Source organism: Anneissia japonica, unplaced genomic scaffold, assembly GCF_011630105.1.
Source record: "Anneissia japonica isolate Jap-2015-1 unplaced genomic scaffold, ASM1163010v1 scaffold287834_len5846547_cov211, whole genome shotgun sequence".
Lineage (NCBI taxonomy): Eukaryota > Metazoa > Echinodermata > Crinoidea > Comatulida > Comatulidae > Anneissia > Anneissia japonica.
Genome location: NW_022704992.1, coordinates 871,917 through 893,076, shown reverse-complemented (window position 1 = coordinate 893,076; position 21,160 = coordinate 871,917). Strand labels below are relative to the sequence as shown.

The following is a 21,160-nucleotide window of genomic DNA, read 5'->3' as shown; positions in this document are numbered from 1 at the left end:
TTCTTAGTTCTGTACTTATTTTTTAATGAGAATGCTAAAATAAAGCTTTACTGGATCTTGTGTCAGCCAAATTAACAGAATTGCGTCCAAATTAAAGACATAAACCTATATTGCGAGACTTTTTCTATACCTTTTTTCGTGAACATACTTTTAGAGAAGAGCAAATAAAAAATAAAGTGTTGTTTTGTTATTCAGCAAATCGTTTTGCCAAAAACATCCATATGGAGGATAATATAAAATTAATTTTTATTGGTGATAATATAAAATTAATTTTTTTTGTTGAATGTAAACAGAATTTATACAACTACATATCTGAATAAATTTAGGCAAGACATCTTATTTTTGGGCAATTCAAGGCAGCGGTGGGCGTAATAAAAAAAAAACCTTTTATATTTTTCTGAAGTTCAAATTTTTTCATGGCGGCGGATGCGCTAATTGCCCAAACAACATTATTGGCGGGCGGTGGGTTTTGGCATAAAAAAAGTCTCGTCTAAATTACAATAAATTCATAAATAAAATACAGTACTATTATAATAACGTCCAAATTATTTAAGGAAGCTGTATTTAATATTGCACTTAAGTCACAATAATCCATTTTTTTTAGTTTACATTTAAAACCTTGATTATTAGTGTTTCAAAATTTGACACTTGCATCATTACAAGTTGAAACAGCATATGTGGCAAGGAAAAGCCAAACTAGTCACTCGTCGCTAAAATCGATTTTTAGTTATTAATACAGATTTAAAAAGTAAAATGAGTGATGAAATGGTAAAAGAAATCATTTAAATCCGACATTTCATTATGAAGTTATAAGAGTTTAAACGAACAGCTGTTTCAAAAATAATAATTGAGAAATCAGCCTTCAAAGTTTACCATTTTGGGCACGTCTTAGGCAGAGACCATCACCAAATGGTTAAAATTTTTGTTTTAGCATTGAAGAAGGGGACAATAACAGCATAGTATTATGTATAGATATATAAAGGTTAGTTTAGTACAATAAAAAAGATTTCCAAAATTTTGTCAAAAACAGGTGACTGGTTTGGTTTGTCTTTGCCACATATTAAGTATTTACCCCCAAACCAAATGCTTTCTTGACATTGTATTATATGCTATATTACCCACCTTGTTGCCCTTTATTTAAGAGTACCCCTACTTTACATAAATACAACTTGCCTTTAGCATATATTTATACTTTTCCCTAATGACATTATTTACAGATGCTGTTTTTTCAGATAATGAATTACAACAACTCTGGATAATTCAAAATCACCTTTAAGTAGTAAACAGTTTTACCACACTAACAATAGGAATGACAAACTATTATAAATATATTAATACTAAAATTAACTGTTTACATACTATCTACACAAAGTACATACTATCACATCAAACAGGTAATGAAAAATTCACAAACATACAAATATAAACAGCAATATGCTAATTATTCTTTGAAGGTTTGCATGGTAAAGTAAAAATATATATAAGTTAATTACAACCAATAATTACCATATTATCACCCATTTGAAAAATTGTATTTAAATATGGTAGCAATAGTAGTGAATTTGTGAACAATTGGTTGAGCACCCTGTGGAAGTCAATTTTCCTTAGTTCAAATCTCTAATTACTCAATCTCAAAATTTAATTTGACCAGAAAATACCCTTTTTTCATGAAATAATATACTTTGGCACATTGGCCGACAAGGGAAAGATCTAGATTTGTCCCACAGAAAATTTGGTACAAAAAACACTTGTGGTGGAGGTATATACTGTAATGTAATAAATACTTTAAATGTTCCATTTAGCTACTCTTCAGAATAAGCAGCGCACTAAACATAATGTAAGCGTTGAACACAGCCTCATCTCATCTGATTCACTTAGTCCGTTCCCCAGTAGATGGAAATTATGTAACGATACTAAGCGTCGAACACAGCCTCATCTTCTGATTCACTCAGCCCGTTGCCCAGCAAATGAAAGTCAATTGGTTGAAGTCGATTTCGCGGCTTGTAAACTGGACCTTTGCATGCCGTTATTATTGTTAATATACACATTGTAACTGCTAGGATGAGGAACATCGTAAAAACCACACTAAAGATCAACCAACCTAGTGTTAAAAAAACAAATTTGATGTAATACATATTAAAATATACTTGACAAATCATTTAATCAAATATTTAAATATCTACAAACTTAATGATTTTTAAAAAATACGGTTAAACTTACCTAAGTCGACTGCCTAAGTCGAATAATTTCTAAGTCGAACTTATTTTACATGCAAAATTGTTGTGTTTTCCATTAACTAACTATCTGTAAGTCAAATTTTATCCAAGTCGAACAATATTTCAATGGCATTTTGAATTTGACTTAGGCAAGTTCAACCGTAATATATTCAATTACGAATATAATTTAATTACGAATTAAAATATATTATGTATTAGATATTAATATAATGCTGTGTAAAGAAGATTAATGTACCTATAATATAGGTTATAGGTGTTTAGATTAGAAAAAGTAAGTTCAATCTGGTAAACTACAGCAGGGGTCCCAAGTCTCCCGGAGTCATGGACTCCCACAAGCAAGCACCACGGGGAAAATAACCCATCGGCCACAAATTTATATTATTTGCATGTTTTTACTACTTTAATATCAGTGCTGATGGGTATGATCATGCACAGCAAAACAAAATTAAATATGTTATAATAGCTCACTCAACAAGACCTCATGGAAGGCTTTTCTTCCAAACTGGGACTCCTGTTATAATCTACAACAATTGCAATATTGAATTGAACTGAATCTACTGCAAATTTCATTTATGGAGCAATATTACAGATAATTTGAGTGCTCTAAACGAAACACCTAGTTTGCTTAGTTCATACAGAGTAGTAACTTCATTGTTATAACTCTATGGAGTAGTGGCAGTAAAAAGTAAGTACTTTATGAACTGCACCTCAATATTCCTACCTGTGTTCCATTCTAAAGGCTCAGCATGATGTATATGCATCTTGCATTCTTTTTCAAAGTCATGAGGAGTAACTGAATCAACGTATTTCAAAAACTCCTCCAGCGGGCAGTGTTTATCACATTTGTTTCCATTTGGGCCTATCTGAAGTTCGACTAAACGATTTGTTTCATTTCTATATAGTACATCTACAGTGAAAGAACTGCAATGCAGATACAAAGAATAAATGATATTTGGTTATGAATAACATAGAATGAATCAATAACACTGCACGACACAAAGAATCAATGACAGGTTCCAACTCCTTTTATCAATTAAAATTACTAATTTGGCATACACTACATTGATATCAATGCACATAATACAGCTGTCTCTATGTCCAAGTTGGATAAATAGAAGCCAAGTTTTGGGACCCCCACATTTTTATCCCAGGTGTTGAGTCAAGTGGCCAAGCGGTAAGGCAAGGGCGCTGCTAACTACAGCCTTAACATCAGCGCTGGTTACAGCCGGTCCTCGCTCAGGGTTCTGTTAGTAGAACCTAGTCATCTCGGATTAGGACTTAAAATGGAGGTCCTGTGTACACATCTGGCTTGTGTGGACTTTAAAAGAACCCATTACATCTTTCGGAAGAGTAGGGGGTTACTTACCACAATTCAGCAAAATGACGCTGTGAGTTACGGTATAGGTTATTCTCCTACCCTCTATAGGGGTTCTACTGTATATAAACCAAATACTTTAACAAAAAATACTCACTTTTCAGCAACATTATGATACAGTTCAACAAGAATACACGATGCTGGCAGAGGCAGTCTATCATTAAAAGAATTCAGACTGCTTAGCAGACTGCTTACACTTGAATCATGCTGGAAAAATACAATAACTATTAATTAAAATGTTAGTACTGTAATTAAATGTAAATATCTATAATGAAGAAACGAAAGATTTTATTATTTTTATTATTAAATGAACTTATTTGGAAAATTAACAGTTAAGTAAGTTTGAATATTAATACAAAGATTAACCACCTAAAAAAGTTTAGGTTCAGATTTTCCTTTTTGATAAAGAAGACCCCAAATACTTGATGTTTGAAAAAAGGCCACTTTAAAGCTGTTATCGATATTTTAACCACTGATTCTAGGCCAGTGGTTTGAATTAAGACAAAAACGTGGTAAAAGATGGTTAGCTAAAAAAACATTAGACTTACGCCCGTATTCTTAAAACAAACTTTAGTCGAACTTCGAACTAGAACTTCATTTAGTTTCAACTTCAACCTCAATTTGTATTCACAAACAACGTAGTCGAAGTTTTAACTACGACTAAATCAAGTCCTAGTTTTAGTTAAACTGAAGACGACTGGCAAGCAACAACTATCAAACTAACCAATGAAAAGAGCTAATTTTAATAGCAGACAAAATTTTAGAGATAATGCGGATGAATATTAAGCTGCCGTCTGTGGTTCAAAAACGTATTTCCTCATAATTCGAATTTGAACAGTCACTGAAAATTTGCTTTCTATGGAGAACTGTTATAGTTGTTATAGTTGAGCCCGAGCGAGGGCGGCGCCATCTTTGTTGTTGTTATGGCGAAGCTACGTGACTGCAGCGCGAGGGGATTTCGTGCAAATCAGGAACTATCGCATGTGACTGGAAGAAACATGTTAATTTCTCCTTTTAGAAGCTGAACTTAATGTCTCTTTTGTTTAACACACCGAAGATATATCAAACCTGCGTATACAATCGTTTTTCTTCGTTTCACTTTATAGTGAGTTACAAAAAACATGTTTTTAGTGGGGTAAATATTTCAAGTCGGCGATTTAGCCTGACCCTAGGCTGACTAAAAAAATCGGCCTGCGGAGGTGTCATTTTAGTGGAGGTTCGCGTCATTTAGTCGAACTACAAGTAAAGTTCGTTTTAAGAATACCGGGGTTAGACTAATAATAATCCCAAAAGGTATGATAAACTCAGTCATAATGGCCAATTGGTAGTAACTTAATTGTCACATGGTATTGTGATGAGGTAGCATATGACATCGAGAACCTACTGCAGAATACATGTAAAGCTTGGGTGACGGCACATTCATTCCAACATCACGGAAGTGAGAGGCCATTGCTCCCAAAAGAGAACCTTAGGAAAGAGTAAAAATGTGTTTAAATATGTTTTCTTAATAAAGACTTGTTCTGTTTTAAAAGAAAAGTTATTACAGTCGAGTCCGCCAAAGTCGACTCTGTTTAAGTCGAAAATTCGCGTCAGTCGAATTTTTGAAAAAGTCCCAATTCTTTCCTATGTATTACTGTGTAAATTGTTTGTTTAATTCGAATTTTTATAAGTCGAATTTCTGTCTCTTATACACATCTAGATGTGTATAAGAGACAGGGATAGGCCGATTTTAAAGTAATTTCAACCACGCAAGTCGAAGTTCCAAATTTAGTAGCGCACGTGGGAAAAATACACAGCCGTGGGAAAATACGAAGTTCAATCCTTGTTGTACGGCAACAAGTTAGCCATGTCAAACTAACATCTCAGACAGCGCGCTGTGGAACTTGGCTCGCATGATCGTATGTCGTAAGTTGCAGTCTATTCTCACAATACAGACACCCCTCCGGACCGGCTCTAATGTTCAGTTTTTCGTCAAGTTTAGTTTGTAAAACTTGTACTGAACCCATTTCGAACAAGATTGTTGTAGTCAGGGCCTAGCTATTTAATTAATTTATCAAAGCCCTGGATACTTTTGACTGCCTAGCCTACGCAAATTCAACACATTATTTAATAATACGTACAGTACCTGTTGTTTTGCTGTACTGCTCAGCAAATTTAATTATTACCAATAAAACTGATGCGACTTTTATATTGTTTTTGCGTGCATTTCTTTAGGTCTGATTATGTTTTTTCTAGCACACATTCTTCGTTGGGCAATGCCACTTGCTGGTCGGCAGTCTAGTTGTAAATAGAAAAGGTTGCGCCCCCAAAAACTCTGCCTGCCCGCCAATTGGTCCATTTTCGTGGGGTGTTTTGCAGACTAGACATGTGCTTCGGCTATGATGACGTCAGATCGCCCAAAGTTTCATAGTGCGTGACAGAAACAAACTCGGTGTAATCAAGAATGTTTTAATTAAACAAATTTATAAAACAAAACAAAAAGCAAATAAGAAACCCTCGTGGTATATTTTAGAATCAAATCTAAATAAACGTAACAAATTATATTTTATTCTCTACAAATTTCCTCCGTAATTAAATTAGCAATATGTTTTGAAAAGCGTCTTGATTTTAAAGAATGAATGAGGTGCATTTGAAATTTACACCGACGAATCTAACGAATTTGAATTAGACGTCTACTGAAAAGAGTAACCAGTAGAAACTTGCTTTGTAGAGTTCCGTCTTTATTGCAGGTTGATTCCAAATGGTTTTTAAGGATTAAAAGCAAGAATATACACTTATTAAAACACTGGAATGCGTAAATTTCACTTCATAATTAACCAAGAAAACTTCTACTGGTGTGTCGTGTTAATTAACAGATAATCTCCATGGTAATGCGAGTATAGCTAAGCGTCTCGTTTTCACAGCGTCTGGTATGCTTGTCGTTGAACGATGTTGTTAAACTATCGTCTGGTTTTTCGAGTGAGTGTTACCGTCCTGAATTGGACAAATCGTCTGAGATTTGGAATAGGGAGTTTAATGTTTTCGGAAAGTATTTTATTATTAAAAGAAGAATAGGAATGATTTTGGGACTTAAGAAAATGTTCGGTTTTGCGTGAAATTCGATTTTGTGGGCATTGAGTACACATAGTATTGTTCTATGTTAATATTTTTTTTTCGAAAATGTGCAAGTCGAAATCTGTATAACTCGAACTTTTTATGCCAGTCCCATTAGATTCGACTTATGCGAACTCGGCTGTAGCATACAGTAAGTATAGGAATTTTAAAATTAAAAACATAACATTTTCCAGGAATTTTGTTTGGATGATGTTTAACTTTCATACATTATTCACCGTATATGCTGTGTATTAAGCAATCCTCGTATAAGACGGCCCCTGAGTTTGAGAAGACTTTAGGACAATTTTTGTATGTCGGGTGTATAAGATCTCCTGTTTACAGTTTGTACCTTTATTTCAGTAGTAAATCGGCGGGTTACAGATGATCCGCACATAAGACAAAGATGATTTGAAAAAAAGATGTTTTAACACATACCCCCAAGTAACTTTTTCAATTCAGTACTTGTATTCTGATATATAGCAGAATACTGGAAGTCTTTTAGCATCATTAACCACTTATAGTAAGTACCATCCCATCCAACAACATCTGTTAATGTCCAAGGAGGTAAGTTACGACCATCTTCATTCTGATAAAAATCAAAATTTGAATTGGTTAACATACGTGAAATTTGAGAATTGTTATACATATATTGTAGACATAATAGGATGTGTATCCTTCTATTACAGAGTATTAAGCAAAAGCAATACCATGCATCTAAGGCAGGATTTTTTTTCTTGGGGGGGGGGGGCATAAAGTGACATTTCCAGTGTACTTTTTTTTTCGTTCACATCCAAAGCAAGTACCACTTACAACATGGAACGATGCTTTATAAACCAAGTCTGCTATTGAGGCTTATGGAGTGGAGTTCCTTTTTAATCTTGAGAAAAAGTTCTGCTGTGACAGGAATTTAACGCAGTGCGATTAGAAGCCAAAAATCTTAACTACCACGCTATTCAACTCCACTCCACTTTATGCTGAGGTTTAATCGGCATTGGGCTTTCAAATACAAAGGGTTTTCGAGCCAAAAGATTGTAAGTTTTAATTTCCATGTCCAATACAATACATTTTAATGATGTTTGATTGGGGTCCTTTTAAAGTATTTTTCTACTGAGCATTTTAAAGTGGATCCAATATTACAAACCTCAAAATATAATGCATCAGCAACTTGTCCTAACGATTTAATATTCCTGTCAACTCCTGCATGAGCAATGATGTAGTCTATTTTTTCCTGTAGTAAGAAAATGACATGATACATAACCACTAAATGGAATAATAAAACTATAAATGGAATATATTCTTTTCATTATGATTTCATGACTATACTAATATAATACAATACAAAGAATAATAAATATAGAATAATATTTACAATATATGTTATATAGTTGAATGTATGAACTAGATGTAAATGTGATACAAAAATTACCTTGTTGTTTTCAATGAATTTATTATAGAGCGGATGTGATTTTTCTTCCATCAGTCTATCTCGTTTCAGACATGGAGCATGAAATGTTAAAACCTAAAAAAAAATGGAACAATGGTAGAAGCAACAGTGACGCAACAGTGACAAACAGGGACAACTGGAAAAATGTTCCCATTGGCCACACACATTCATGATATCAGAAAATATGAAAAAGAATACCCACAGGCAATCGTAAATAAGGCTACAAAGTGATAGCTTCTAATGACTTCTCAGTGCCTCAATAATTCACAAAGAAGCCAAAGGATATAACTCAGTTTACTTGGTGGATTTGATACCATTTAGAAAAAAGAAAAAAAAACACCCAATAAAAATTATGCTAGTTTCAGTTACATGGAGCCATTGGCAGATAGGGAGGAGCTGGAGCACTGGGGGTTTAAGCCACCTGTCAGACAATCGTCAAACCAAGAAGTGGAGAAATTGCTTTAGGTCCCATAGGGCAACAGGACTTCACCCATAGACCCAGCTAACTTCCTCAGAAGGCAAAAGGAAAATAAGCAGATCAAACTTCTCTTGAAAAGAAAGAAAAAGGTGAAGATTCAATCTACAGCAAGGAGAGAAAAGCAGTACTAAAAGTAAGGTAAAAACAACTTCAATCACTAAAAAAAAAAAAATTTAGTTTGAAAAGCTAGTCTGATATACTATATAAAAAATGTGGTCTTCTTACACGGTCTTGATCACCCGGGTATGTGAAAATCCCAATTGGTTGCCAAGGTATTTCTTCGTTCCAGACCTGGGCGTCATTAGGAGGGTACAAACCTGCAAGATTACTTTGAGCGGACATAACAGTGCGATGTGTATCTGTACTATGAATAACAATTTCCTTTGCAATGTATGTATGATTGAGAAAACCGAAGTTGTCCACATAACGATCTTTTAACCATTGTCCAAGGAGATATTGCTGTTTCATGCCTTTCTGTAAAATTGTTAAATATTGCAAAATAATTATTATGATTTCATGACACATATTACACAAATCTGCAGTGATGATTGAAGTCTATGAGTGAGGAAAAGTGAGGGCGGGAAAAAATCCACGACTGGCAGTCTGTCAGATGCATTGCATTTCTCCGAAGAAGCACTCTATTGCCTTTTGCTTTTGACAAACCCTATTGGCCTTTATAGTTTACAGTTATAAAGTTAATTTCTACGGTTTCTACTCAATGATCTCAATCCAACTTTTGAAAAAAAATTCCCTTATCATAGTAGATGCATCCAAGAAAAAATCTTTATGATAATTATTTATGCACATATATTTAGCCTACTATACTAATAACAAAATTGTAAGCCCTCTAAATATTTCTTTTAATTTCTAAGAATAATCATTATATAGAAAATTGAATAACTTAGTACCAAATAATGAGCAATACAAAATATCTTACCTGTGTTAACATTCCATATCCCTGAGGCCATGTAGATTCGTCATACAGATCATTCGGATATCTGTGTGATGGAGAACGACTGCCATGGCGATATAACTTCAGGACAAAAACAAAATGATTGCAGTTAAAAAAGTCTCATAACTACACTGGTTAACCCGAGTAATGATATCTGAAGTGTATGAATATATAAATATGCGAGCCAAGTGACAGAGGGTTAAGGCAGGTGGTGCTGGTCCGAGTCGCTCCCCACCCAGGGTTCGGGTAGTAGAACCAAGCCTTTTTGGACAAGGATTTATCCAGTGTACACAATATAGGCCTATGTGGCTAGGGTACCGGTAAAGCAGGAACACGATTGATCGCTCGCCCTCGGCCTGTCAAGGAGGACCATGCAAATGTAATGTGCCGTGCCTGTTCAACGAAAGAGGTGATCTCGGCTTTCCTGGTTAAGGCAGGAAATGCTTCCTGCAAACAAAAGCTTTTATACATTTATGATACTTACAACATGCACTTGTTTCAGTTTTAAATGTTTTTTTGCAAAAATATTACATGGAATATCTAGAAGTAATGTAATAAACAACAAAATCAAGGACACTGCATTCATCTTGTTGCATTGCCGGTTACCCATTGCGCCAGTGTGAAAACAAAGAAGAACGCCCTCTACCTTATTATACTGACTATATATTATGTTGCATTTCAGGAATTACTATACATATTTAAATTAATTTTATCTACAGTATTAATCATATTTTCATAAATATAAAATGTTTACTGTATATAATTTTTGATACATTTCTAAGCCGCCCCGGATCTGCTTCTCTATACAGTACCTTATTGCACTATAAAAACATGTAAAATACTAACAGTATGTTCAATTCAATGTATTCAGTATGGCCTATTCAATTAATATAAAAATAAATAAATAATTAATTAAATAACATTAAAGTAACCAGTACTAATTCCATAACAATTTATGGAAATAATTTTGAATGTAATTTAGACTGGTACAAAAGATTTGTTTAATCTATCATTTTAATTAATGTATTTCATATCATAAGCCTAGGCATATGTATTGTCGAAGTGTTTATGGACGGTGTCTATTCGTGTTATTCAATTTAATTTTAAGGAATAATTGTTGTTTGATATATTTTTATTTTTTTTATTTGTTTTTTATTTCATTATATTGTTGCCAATGTTTATTTATAAACAGTAGTTAAACCGATATTTTAAAGTCTAATGCGGGAAAATGTTAAATCCCAAATGGCGGGAAATGAGCTTTCCCGACTTCTGAAGTCCCGACTTCTTTTAAGTTCTTCAAATTTAAAGGTTTTCTCCTCTTGAAAGCGGTCAGGCAAATTTTTCTCTTTCTTATTTTATGTGCGTATACATAAACAAATTGAGTAGTCGCATAGGCCTACGTATTCTTTTTTCCACGAATCGATAAATCATCCCGAAAAGAAAGGGGGTCCGGGAAAATGTTGACTCCTGATGACGGGAAATGAGCTTTCAAGTTTTTCAAAATTCAAGGCTTTCCCCTTGAAAACGGTCAGGTAAATTTTTCTCATTCTTATTACAGTAAAATAGGACTATTATGTGCGAACCGGTATACATACGTTGCATACGTAATCTTTTTCCCATGAATAGATTTACCCCAAAAATAAAAGGGGGTGCCCCGACAAAATTTTAATTCCTAGATGGCGGGAAATGAGCTTTCCCCGACTTATATTTTTCTTATTGTAACAAAAAAAAATTCAGCTCACGGGTCACGAAAATTTAGGTCTAGAATTAAGTTATTTTTTTTAATTTTTTTCTTGTTTTTTTGTCCAAGGGACTCCTAACCCCTACCCCAGATCCGCCAATGTGAATTGCGAGAAAATGCAACTCGGTCGGGAACTGGATACACTCTCTTTCGGCTCCCTCTCCTCTTTCTTCCCTCTTTCTTTTCTTGCATTTCTTTCCGATCATACAAGTCTCCATAGACATATATTTTCTGCTAAAAAGTGGGGGTGCCGCCCCCCTCCCCACTCCCGGTTGCGCCGGCCATGTGTTGTGTTGTGTTGTGCTTGAAGTTTTAATTGTCTGTTGTACTTGGAGTAGAATATATATTTTATAATTATCACATTTAATTGTCTGTTGTAGGCCTACCATTTGGTGGAATGCAAAGTCCTAAAAGTGATTATTCACCGCCGCTGCATTTGGTTCATGATATATTGGGCACTAAAAAACGCTATTCCAAAGGAATGGTCGACTAATCAAAAAGATCATTTTACAAAATGTAATATCGTAGATCACAACAAAAACGATTTTCAAATGCTGGAGTATAATAGTTTGGATGCGATACCATTATATAAGGCAAGTAACAAAATTATATATAGAAATATAATACAAAAATATATTATTATGCCGAAAGGAATTTTGTACTGGCAAATCGTATTACACTATGACCTTATTGAATGGAAAAGTGTTTGGAAAAAGAAAATTGATAAAATCTATGAAATAAAACTCAAACAATTCAAACTTCAAGCATTGATATATGTACGGTATGTAATTGTGTGTATGTATGCATATTTTAATATACTTGTGGGATTGTGTGTGTAGGTAGTGTATGTACATATATGTATATGTATGCATGTATCTATATGTATGTGTTTATGTATGTATATATCTAGGTATATACTATATATAAATGTATGTGTTTATGTATGTATATATCTAGGTTTATACTATATATAAATAATATATATATATATACATATATATATATATATACGATATATAAATAAAAAATATATATATTTTAAGGACCCATGCATAGGGCCTATATAAACATAGCGTATGTACCATTTTGATCAGAAATCCACTGGCTCTGGTATGATTGTTCTTGATTTAAAGTCAGATGGAATTATGTGTATTGAACGGTACGTTAAGACTTACGATTTACTTATATGTAAAATTCATGCAAAAGGAGAAAAAAAAATTGTGAATTTTTTGTTGTGATCGGAAGAACGATAGGCTATGAAAACAACCATCACGTTTATAAATTAAAAAAAAAAATTGATAGCCAAAGCAAAGTCATGCCATGTTTATACGAGTCAGTAACTGATGTTGTTTATACCACTATATGAGCGGTTTAAATATGCTTGTCTGATTGTAAATATATTCTTTTATTACAACGACTATGTAAGGGGACAACCCTTGGTATGTCTCTGACGGAATATCTGATATGTAAAACATATGTTATGGATGAATAATAGTGGTAAATGTACCACAAAAGAGAGAAAAAAAGGTGCTAAAAGTGCATCTGTCTCTTGTATTTGAGTATACCGAGATTTTTTTGTATAAGATTTTCTTGGCATGCGGAATTTTCTTTACAGGTACATTCAAATTCGAGGGTGTTGAAGCAGAAATTGTCCATTCTAGATGAGTTGTGACGTTTTTGTTCCGTGGGAGTGTTTGGTGTACGTAGTCGACTGCAGGTATATTTGTATTGTTATGGATTACTAACTTTTTGTAATAATGGTTTTAGAGAAGTTAAAAAATCTCTACTTAGATCTCCTTTTTATAGTTTAGTTAAGTGTGTTATTTTGAAGAGGTGTTTGAATAAAATTGGTTCCTTTGATTTGGTAATTAATTTTTGTGTTAGTAAACTTATATTTTCAGTGATGGAATAAATTTTCTATTTCTTGACAACTTGACTTTATGTCAGCTTTTTTACGTATGTTTTAGGTGTCATGAAATCTTCTTTTCTTTAAAAAAAATATATATACAGTTCGAATGTAGGTTCCGAGTGTCATATCTTTTGTTGGCAGGTTTTGTTTACAGCCTACAGTAACAATAGTTAACATGTCTATGACGAACATGCATATAAAAACGGAAGCTAAACAACGTATACATAAAGTGCAAATATAGGTTTTTGAGTGTCATATCTTTTGTTATCAGGTACATTTAATGGCAGATACTTTACAGTACAACAGTAAAAATACAGTAGTTAACATTAAGTCTATGATGGGCATGCATATAAAAACAAAAGCTAAACTATGTACCAAAAGTTAAAAAGTGTGAAGATCGTTCTATAAAAATACTACAGGCAAAAGAGCTATAAAATGTATCAAAAGTTAAAAAGTGTGAAGATCGTTCTATACAAATACTGCAGGCAAAAGAGCTATAAAATGTATCAAAAGTTAAAAAGTGTGAAGATCGTTCTATAAAAATACTACAGGCAAAAGAGCTATAAAATGTATCAAAAGTTAAAAAGTGTGAAGACCGTTCTATACAAATACTGCATGCAAAAGAGCTATAAAATGTATCAAAAGTTAAAAAGTGTGAAGATCGTTCTATACAAATACTGCATGCAAAAGAGCTATAAAATGTATCAAAAGTTAAAAAGTGTGAAGATCGTTCTATACAAATACTGCAGGCAAAAGAGCCATAAAATGTACCAAAAGTTAAAAAGTGTGAAGACCGTTCTATACAAATACTGCAGGCAAAAGAGCCATAAAATGTACCAAAGGTTAAAAAGTGTGAAGATCGTTCTATACAAATACTGCAGGCAAAAGAGCCATAAAATGTATCAAAAGTTAAAAAGTGTGAAGATCGTTCTATACAAATACTGCATGCAAAAGAGCTATAAAATGTATCAAAAGTTAAAAAGTGTGAAGACCGTTCTATACAAATACTGCAGGCAAAAGAGCCATAATGCCAGTGTCACAAGACTTTCAGACCATGAAATTTTGCCCATGCCCATCCCTATGTCATTCCCACATCTCGTTTAGGGAAATTGACATGAACAGCACCAAACCCACTATATGATCATTATATACAGAGATAAATGAGGGGGTAAATCGATGTGACTCTGGCTTATAATTGAAAGATAGCAGTATCAAACTAGAAAAATCAATACAAAACTACATTACATACTCATCAGTGGCAGATCTAGTGTGGATAATGAGGGCGCAAGCCCCCACTAGCCAAAAAATCTCTAACCAACTCTGAAACAGTGGCGCTGAATGCTTATGGGTTCTCTTGAGCACCAGGCATCAAGTCCAAAGGGGCACCAAAGACACAGCATGCTTTAACAGATCTAATAGATATTTACACCTAAAAATAGCAAATGAAAACAATGTAATTCCTGGTAGGGCATATATTCTACTTTGAAGGGGATCCTTAGATAATTTCATGGCACTGCAAATCGAGATATAATAAACATAGGGCCCAACATTTTCTTACTCCGTGACTGATTGTTACACCACTGGCTGAAATCATTTAGATAAGGGATATGCAGTAATAGGTAACACACCAACCCACCCATTAGACCATAAGCAGTGGCGTATCTAGTGGGGTGCGCACACCCTCACCCCCAAAAATTACTTGCTACCAAAGACGCACCCCCCAAATCACGGTCAAGTAGTTAAAAATCACCTTATTTTGTGAATTAGCGCCCCTCAACTGATAATCGAGCGGGCCCCCCCACTTCACCTTTGCACCCCCTGCATCAGCACCCCCATTTCAAGACTTCTAGTACGCCAATGACCATAAGTCCATGATTACTACGTACTGTATATCTCCGACCCCAGTGAAAAAATCCTGGATCTGCTACTGCAATGGATAGCCATCCACTAATATTACTTGCATTCAAGATGAGTTATACATTTATATACACTAATACACAATTGATCTTTCTGAGGTCTCTGTGTCAACTTAGCAACTGAACAATCAGAACAGTGTTAGAAATACTCGCACGTCCAACAAGCAAATGTGTTGCCTCACAAATACATGTTTACCTATGTTTTTACATTACGGAGCTTTTGATTAGTGCGACGATGCGACGCTAGAACGGAATCGCTCATGCGTGACCGTCCTACCTGGCATCCTACATTCTCTGCAGAATCTACTCGACGAGGTGACTTTAACGTTCTCGCATGCGCAAATGACTTTTAGTGAGGTCATTACGTTCTACTGTACGTCCTACCGTCGTCGTGCAATCGAAAGCTCCTTAATGTCGTTTTGTGGAAATAGTAACAATATAAGGGAAGGGGCTTAAAAGAAAAGTCCACTATAGTACAGAAAAATATAATAATTTCTCCTTGGCTGACCGACCCTGATATTCTAATCACAGCTGTTGAGCAACAGAACAATGTATTTGTCCTCATCTGCCTATAACATATTTTGTTCACCAGGGGCAGATTTTGCGGCCCCCCCCCCCTTTTTGGGAAGAAAAAAAAAGAAAAAAGAAACAAAAAGAAAAAATGATAGCCCAGAACGCCTCAAATGTTATTTTCGGGCGTCTAGAACACGAAAATTTTGTGGGGGAATGACCCCAGACCCCCTAGAACAGTGTTGTCTCTATCGGCACAACTTTCAGCCCGATTTCGCACCCCCCCCCTTTTGGACATCTCTGGATTCGCCCCTGGTTCATTCTAACATACTTAATCCAAAGTGTAATGTAAATATGTTGATTTTAACATACTCCTAGGTACAGTCCAAACATTTGAACAGTTACTAATATAGTTGAAAACATTCATCTCATTTGTAGATACGATGTAAGAAAATTCCTATTTTAACAAACCAATTAACAACAGTGTCGTCACTCTGAAAATGATGAATGAACATAGAAAATGTCAGTAAAAGTCAGTACATATTAATTGGTTTGTTAAAAAAGAAAACATTTTGATTAATAACCATTCGGCACACACATAAATACTGTATATATCTAGTATACAAACATTGTCAAACCTCTTTTTAAAATATAAAATTATATGAGAATTTACTTGTTTACACATTCATGTCTAGCTTGTCATTTTTTTCAATAAAACGAACTTGGGTCTCTTCAGAAAATGTAACTTGCTTAACTCTAGCAGAGGAGCATGTTGACTGCATTGATCTACTTGCCTCAATTTGAAATCCTTCATTTCTGTGTGGCTTTGGTTCCTGGCCTTCTCTGTCAAAGCATGATGAAGTGGGTCCACACGACTGTCCTCTGGGCTTGTGTGCTATCCGCTTCTTTCCGTGCTGGAGTGGTTGTAGCTTCGGTTCTGTCACGGTAGTGGTAGTTCTTTTTGAAGATCTGTCTCTCTGGGTGTCCTGCCATTCCTGGTTGACAGTATTGCCACTTCTTTCATTTCGGTGCCTTTGACTGGTCTCTTGATCACCATCACTGATATGTCTTTTACGTTTCTGCACTAGTTCTCTCTCTTGAATGCCACGCATGACATCCCCATGCTCCTGCATTAGATTAGGCTGCAGATCGCCACAACTAACATGCTTTTTACGGTTCTGCAATGGTTGTACAACTTGGGTGTCAATTCTACACTGCTGCATTGTACCTCCATCCTGTGTCCCAATTCGTTTCTGCCTTTTATGTTGCTGATCTCCTATTTGGCTACTACTTCTGCCTCGTTTCCTATCTGGGTTTGGAAGTAGACCTGAGATTTCCTTTACAAGAGGGCCATGTTGATGCTTTAAACTTACAGATTTTATGACCTCACCAAGCTCCTTAGCATTCTTTCCATATGTAGATTCTACATTCCTACTTGAGGAGGGAAGATTCAAAGTTTCCCTTGGCTCCACACTATGGCCCTTAGAACCTATACATGGGCATGCCTTCCCACTCCCTCCTATCTGGCTACCTTCCTTTCTAGTTTGTACACCAGTACCTTCTTCTAGCACCCTTTCTTCCTTCCTAGCCTTTTTCGCTTGACATTTTCCCTGCCCATTATCTTCTGCAAAAGGCTTTCCTTTTTCCTTAGCTTCTTTCTCAAAGCTACATTCTCTTCTGGTTTTACCACTGGGAGACCTAGGGTCCTTCCTGCACAGTTCTGCAACTTCATCATATTGCCCAACACGTACAGGGAGTACCAGCTTCCTTTGCTTTGCATCTCTCAGTAGCTCTCCCCAATCTTTATTTTTCTGAAAATATACAATGAATACATATAACAAACAAACTTATATACACTGTTATTTCACACAGTTACACACATGTTAATAATGAAAACAAATACTCTGCTAATAGCAGCAATGAAAAGTAGAAAACAAGATACACAAAACAACAGCTTAGGCAACAGAAATATACAGAAAATAACAGATGAACAATCCCGATTCATGGATTGATGGATTCATTGACTGAATGGTTGGTAGACGGGTGAGCTGATAGATGGGTGAATGGATGGATAGATGTATGGATGGATTAATGGATGGATGGACGGATGGATGGTGGCTTGATGAATGAACTGATGGATGGAATAATTGATTTCACAGAGATCATGGGATTTTTTTATATACCTGGAGGGTCCTGAAGCATCCTACAATGTAGAGGGCCATTTTTGCTCTAGTAAGGGCAACATTCATTCTGTTACAATCACCAACAAATCTACAACCAAATAAAAAAAAACAGATAAAACCAGATGATTATCACCATTATATTATTATCGTAACATAAAAAGCTTATTATTACCTCCACCAATGAGTTAGGAATTCATCACTGTCTCTCTGTCAGTTTGTGAGCAGGATTTTAGAACTACTGTGTGAATTCAGTGTGCCAAATGACTTGTTTCATAATTCTTCTAGTCTGGTGTACAATAATATCTCTAGTACCGTAAACAAGTTAAATGTGCACACTACGTATATGTTGACCAGTGGGAGCATAAATTTGACCAAAGTTAGCTAGTAAAATTGTATAATGTATGCCATTGTGTTGGGATTCAATATTTCAAAATTAATTATGTCATCATTAGGAATCAGTTCCTGATGATGACATAATTAATGTTGAAATATTGAATCCCAACACAATGGCGTACATTTCGATACTTGGAGTATGTATTATACTATCTTATCTGAGATTAATCAGTGGACCTTTCGGTTTTTAGCTAGTAAAATCATGAGCTTGTTTCGCTAAATGTGAATGGTGACCAAAAGCTAGAGTAAGAAGTCAAAAATTTGAACCTTCGGGTACTTTGACTGAGTTAAGTTGTCTGGGTTGAGAGCGATTTCATGATAAACATGAGCCAACCCAGGTTGGTTCAGATTAAACAATTCCCCAAATAGAGAGGATAGCAGTCTAATCATAGCCTAAATATTTAAAGCTCAGTCAACACTATCAAATTTTATGTGTCAAATACCTGTGATATGTGTATAAGAGACAGCTCTTGCTCTGACACAAAACAAAATAATGACATCTATATATGTCACACCCATATATGGGTATGACATCATCATGCTCATTTATGACAATTCACAAAATTTGATAAAGAGCTTTATGTTTTTTATATTTTAGTAAACAAACCCAATGCCGCTCCCTCTTGCTTTGACACAAAACAAAATAATGACATCTTTCTCATGCCCTTGAAAGCCATCAACAGTAGAAATCTCAACATTTTGCCCAATACTTTCATCAGTGTTGGTCAGTCTACAAGTTTAAAGAGACAAAAAAGAAGAAAATAACCTTTGTATAATACAAAATTATTTTTATTTATAGTGTCATTAGCAAAAACATGTCCTACATCCAAGATAAATGGCAAGTTTAAGCCTGCCTTGTCTAATATGCACAACAATTCCAAATACCTGGTTCCCAGGATCTGAGCCTCAACCTCACAGGTGATTTTGAATATTTTTTAATCAAGATTATTTACTACACACAACAATTATGTTGAAAATAAATAATATTATTCAATTTGAATCATTTTCTATTTATAATAATTGTACAGCGCAAAAAAATATAAATGTATCTACAAAGTGTTAATTTGACAGGGGAAGATTTGGGGAGGGGGTGGGTGGCCCCGGGTCCACCCCCTTTTGATACTAAAAAAAAATAAAAGAAAAAATTGATCGCCAAAAATGCCTCAGAGGTATTTTCGGGCGTCTAGAAAACAGAAATTAGTCGCGGGGGCATGCCCGGACCCTAGGGTAGTTTTACCTTTATCGTTCCCACTTTCGGACATCTCTGTATCCGCTCCTGTATGAATGTATTATAAAGTATCCAAATAGGATTCTGTGGCCATACATTTGGAATGCGAGTAAAACTGAATTAAGGTTTTTATTTCATTTCTTACAATTGATTTTATTGGATAATCAAATAAACTTTGGATATTGCAAATATTCATTTAACAAAAACTTGTGTTTACCTTTTTATTTTTTCGTTCAGCAAAATCTTGTGTTGTTCACACAGTGTTATGATGCCAATTCTAAACTTCTCAATGGCAACCAGAAGCGAAACTAAAGCGGATACCATTTGACATTCTGCTTTGTTTATGATATCCCTAACAAAAATAAAAACATTGCATTTACAGTACATCTAAATGTATGCTAGCTGTGATAGTCTAAAGGCCTGATAAAAAAAGGCTTTGATTTTGTATTATAACTTGAAACAAAAAAATTTGAGATTCATATTATTATTAAATTATGGAATACTAGGAACTCTTCACTTCATTTCATGCGTTCAAAAATTATACTTTTATGGCAAAACCATTTTTAAGTCCGCCAAGGAGGCTTTGTAATCACCGCTACTTGTCTGTCTGACGTCTGTTAGCAAGATTACGTAAAAACTTAGGAATTTCATGGTCACAGAAATTTGATTTTTTACATAAAAGAAAATAATGGAAACACTCATCAGGCACATTTACATAAAAGAAAATAATGGAAACACTCATCAGGCACAAGACGGAGATATACAATCTATGGATTGACTGCTCTAATTAAAATGTAATTTTATTCTTAAAGCCCCATTCACGGCAAAATTTCACTAAAAACTGACTTTTTTTAGAAAATATTCATTTGCATTACTCCAGTTATTATAAATCATGGAAAAATATTGGCATGAATTTTAGTTTTACGCAAAAGAATAAAAAAAATGAGAAATACAGTCTATTTCTCATAAAATATTACCATTTTCTGGACGAATTCATCGTTACTAGGCAAATTCAGAGGTTGTAGATCAAATCCACTGGAATACTCTCGCTTTTACGTATACTTTTATACAGTCAATAAAGTGCGCCCTCTCTAATGAGATTAGTTTTTGTACTTCGTATCTCGCACAATGCGGTCGTTCGATTAAGGATGAGATATGTTTGTTTAAGCGTTCGGTTAGGCTGAGATATGTTTGTTTAAGTGTCAAAATCTCAGTCAGAATCAGTTTTTTAACAAATTTGAAATAATTCCTATGAAATATTATATTTCACAAGTGTCAATACTAGCAACGGAAAATATCATGTCGTCCGTTTTTATGTGTGATAACAGAACCTAAATCGAGGTAAGGCTAGGCCTAGCCTAGCAGCGCTGGATAGGCAAATGTTTTCGGTGCCTACGATATTTCTTCTCACGACCTATCGCAAAATCAAAATAAAAAATTCATCCGCATTTTTTTTTTGTGTGGAACACAAAAAAAATCAAATTTCAGTCTTATTTTACATTTTTTTCATTCTTAGGAATGTCTAAATTCAGTTAAACTAGCAATTCCGTATTATATTTATAAATCTTTATAACATTATACAAAAATTAGATTTTTCTTAAAAACTGAAATTTTGCCGGGAATGGGGCTTTAAACCCTAAGATATTTGTTAAACAAGTTTCCTAAAAAAATATTTAGGGCAGCTTATATATTCATATGAAT

At 34.6% G+C, this 21,160-nt stretch overlaps 2 protein-coding genes across 2 annotated transcripts in view; both read right to left on the bottom strand.

Annotated features, from left to right (window-relative positions):
- Nucleotides 1-3: 3 nt before the first annotated feature.
- Nucleotides 4-11,154, bottom strand: LOC117105061 (lysosomal acid phosphatase-like). Its single transcript, XM_033246074.1, has 10 exons — nt 10,064-11,154; nt 9,565-9,660; nt 8,853-9,101; nt 8,132-8,224; nt 7,847-7,933; nt 7,141-7,291; nt 4,997-5,079; nt 3,710-3,819; nt 2,959-3,158; nt 4-2,101 (listed from the first exon to the last, which is right to left on the bottom strand). Exons 1-10 carry the CDS (start codon nt 10,187-10,189, stop codon nt 1,914-1,916), a joined length of 1,383 nt encoding a protein of 460 aa, XP_033101965.1. The 5' UTR covers nt 10,190-11,154; the 3' UTR covers nt 4-1,913.
- Nucleotides 11,155-13,486: 2,332 nt separating this feature from the next.
- Nucleotides 13,487-21,160, bottom strand: part of LOC117104930 — a 32,793-nt gene continuing 25,119 nt past the window's right edge. The window contains exons 23-26 of the mRNA XM_033245882.1: nt 19,677-19,811; nt 18,839-18,961; nt 17,839-17,926; nt 13,487-17,466 (exon numbers count right to left, since the gene is read on the bottom strand). Coding sequence (XP_033101773.1) covers nt 16,333-17,466; nt 17,839-17,926; nt 18,839-18,961; nt 19,677-19,811 — 1,480 coding nt within the window. The 3' untranslated portion in view covers nt 13,487-16,332. The remainder of the gene's footprint in view (nt 17,467-17,838; nt 17,927-18,838; nt 18,962-19,676; nt 19,812-21,160) is intronic.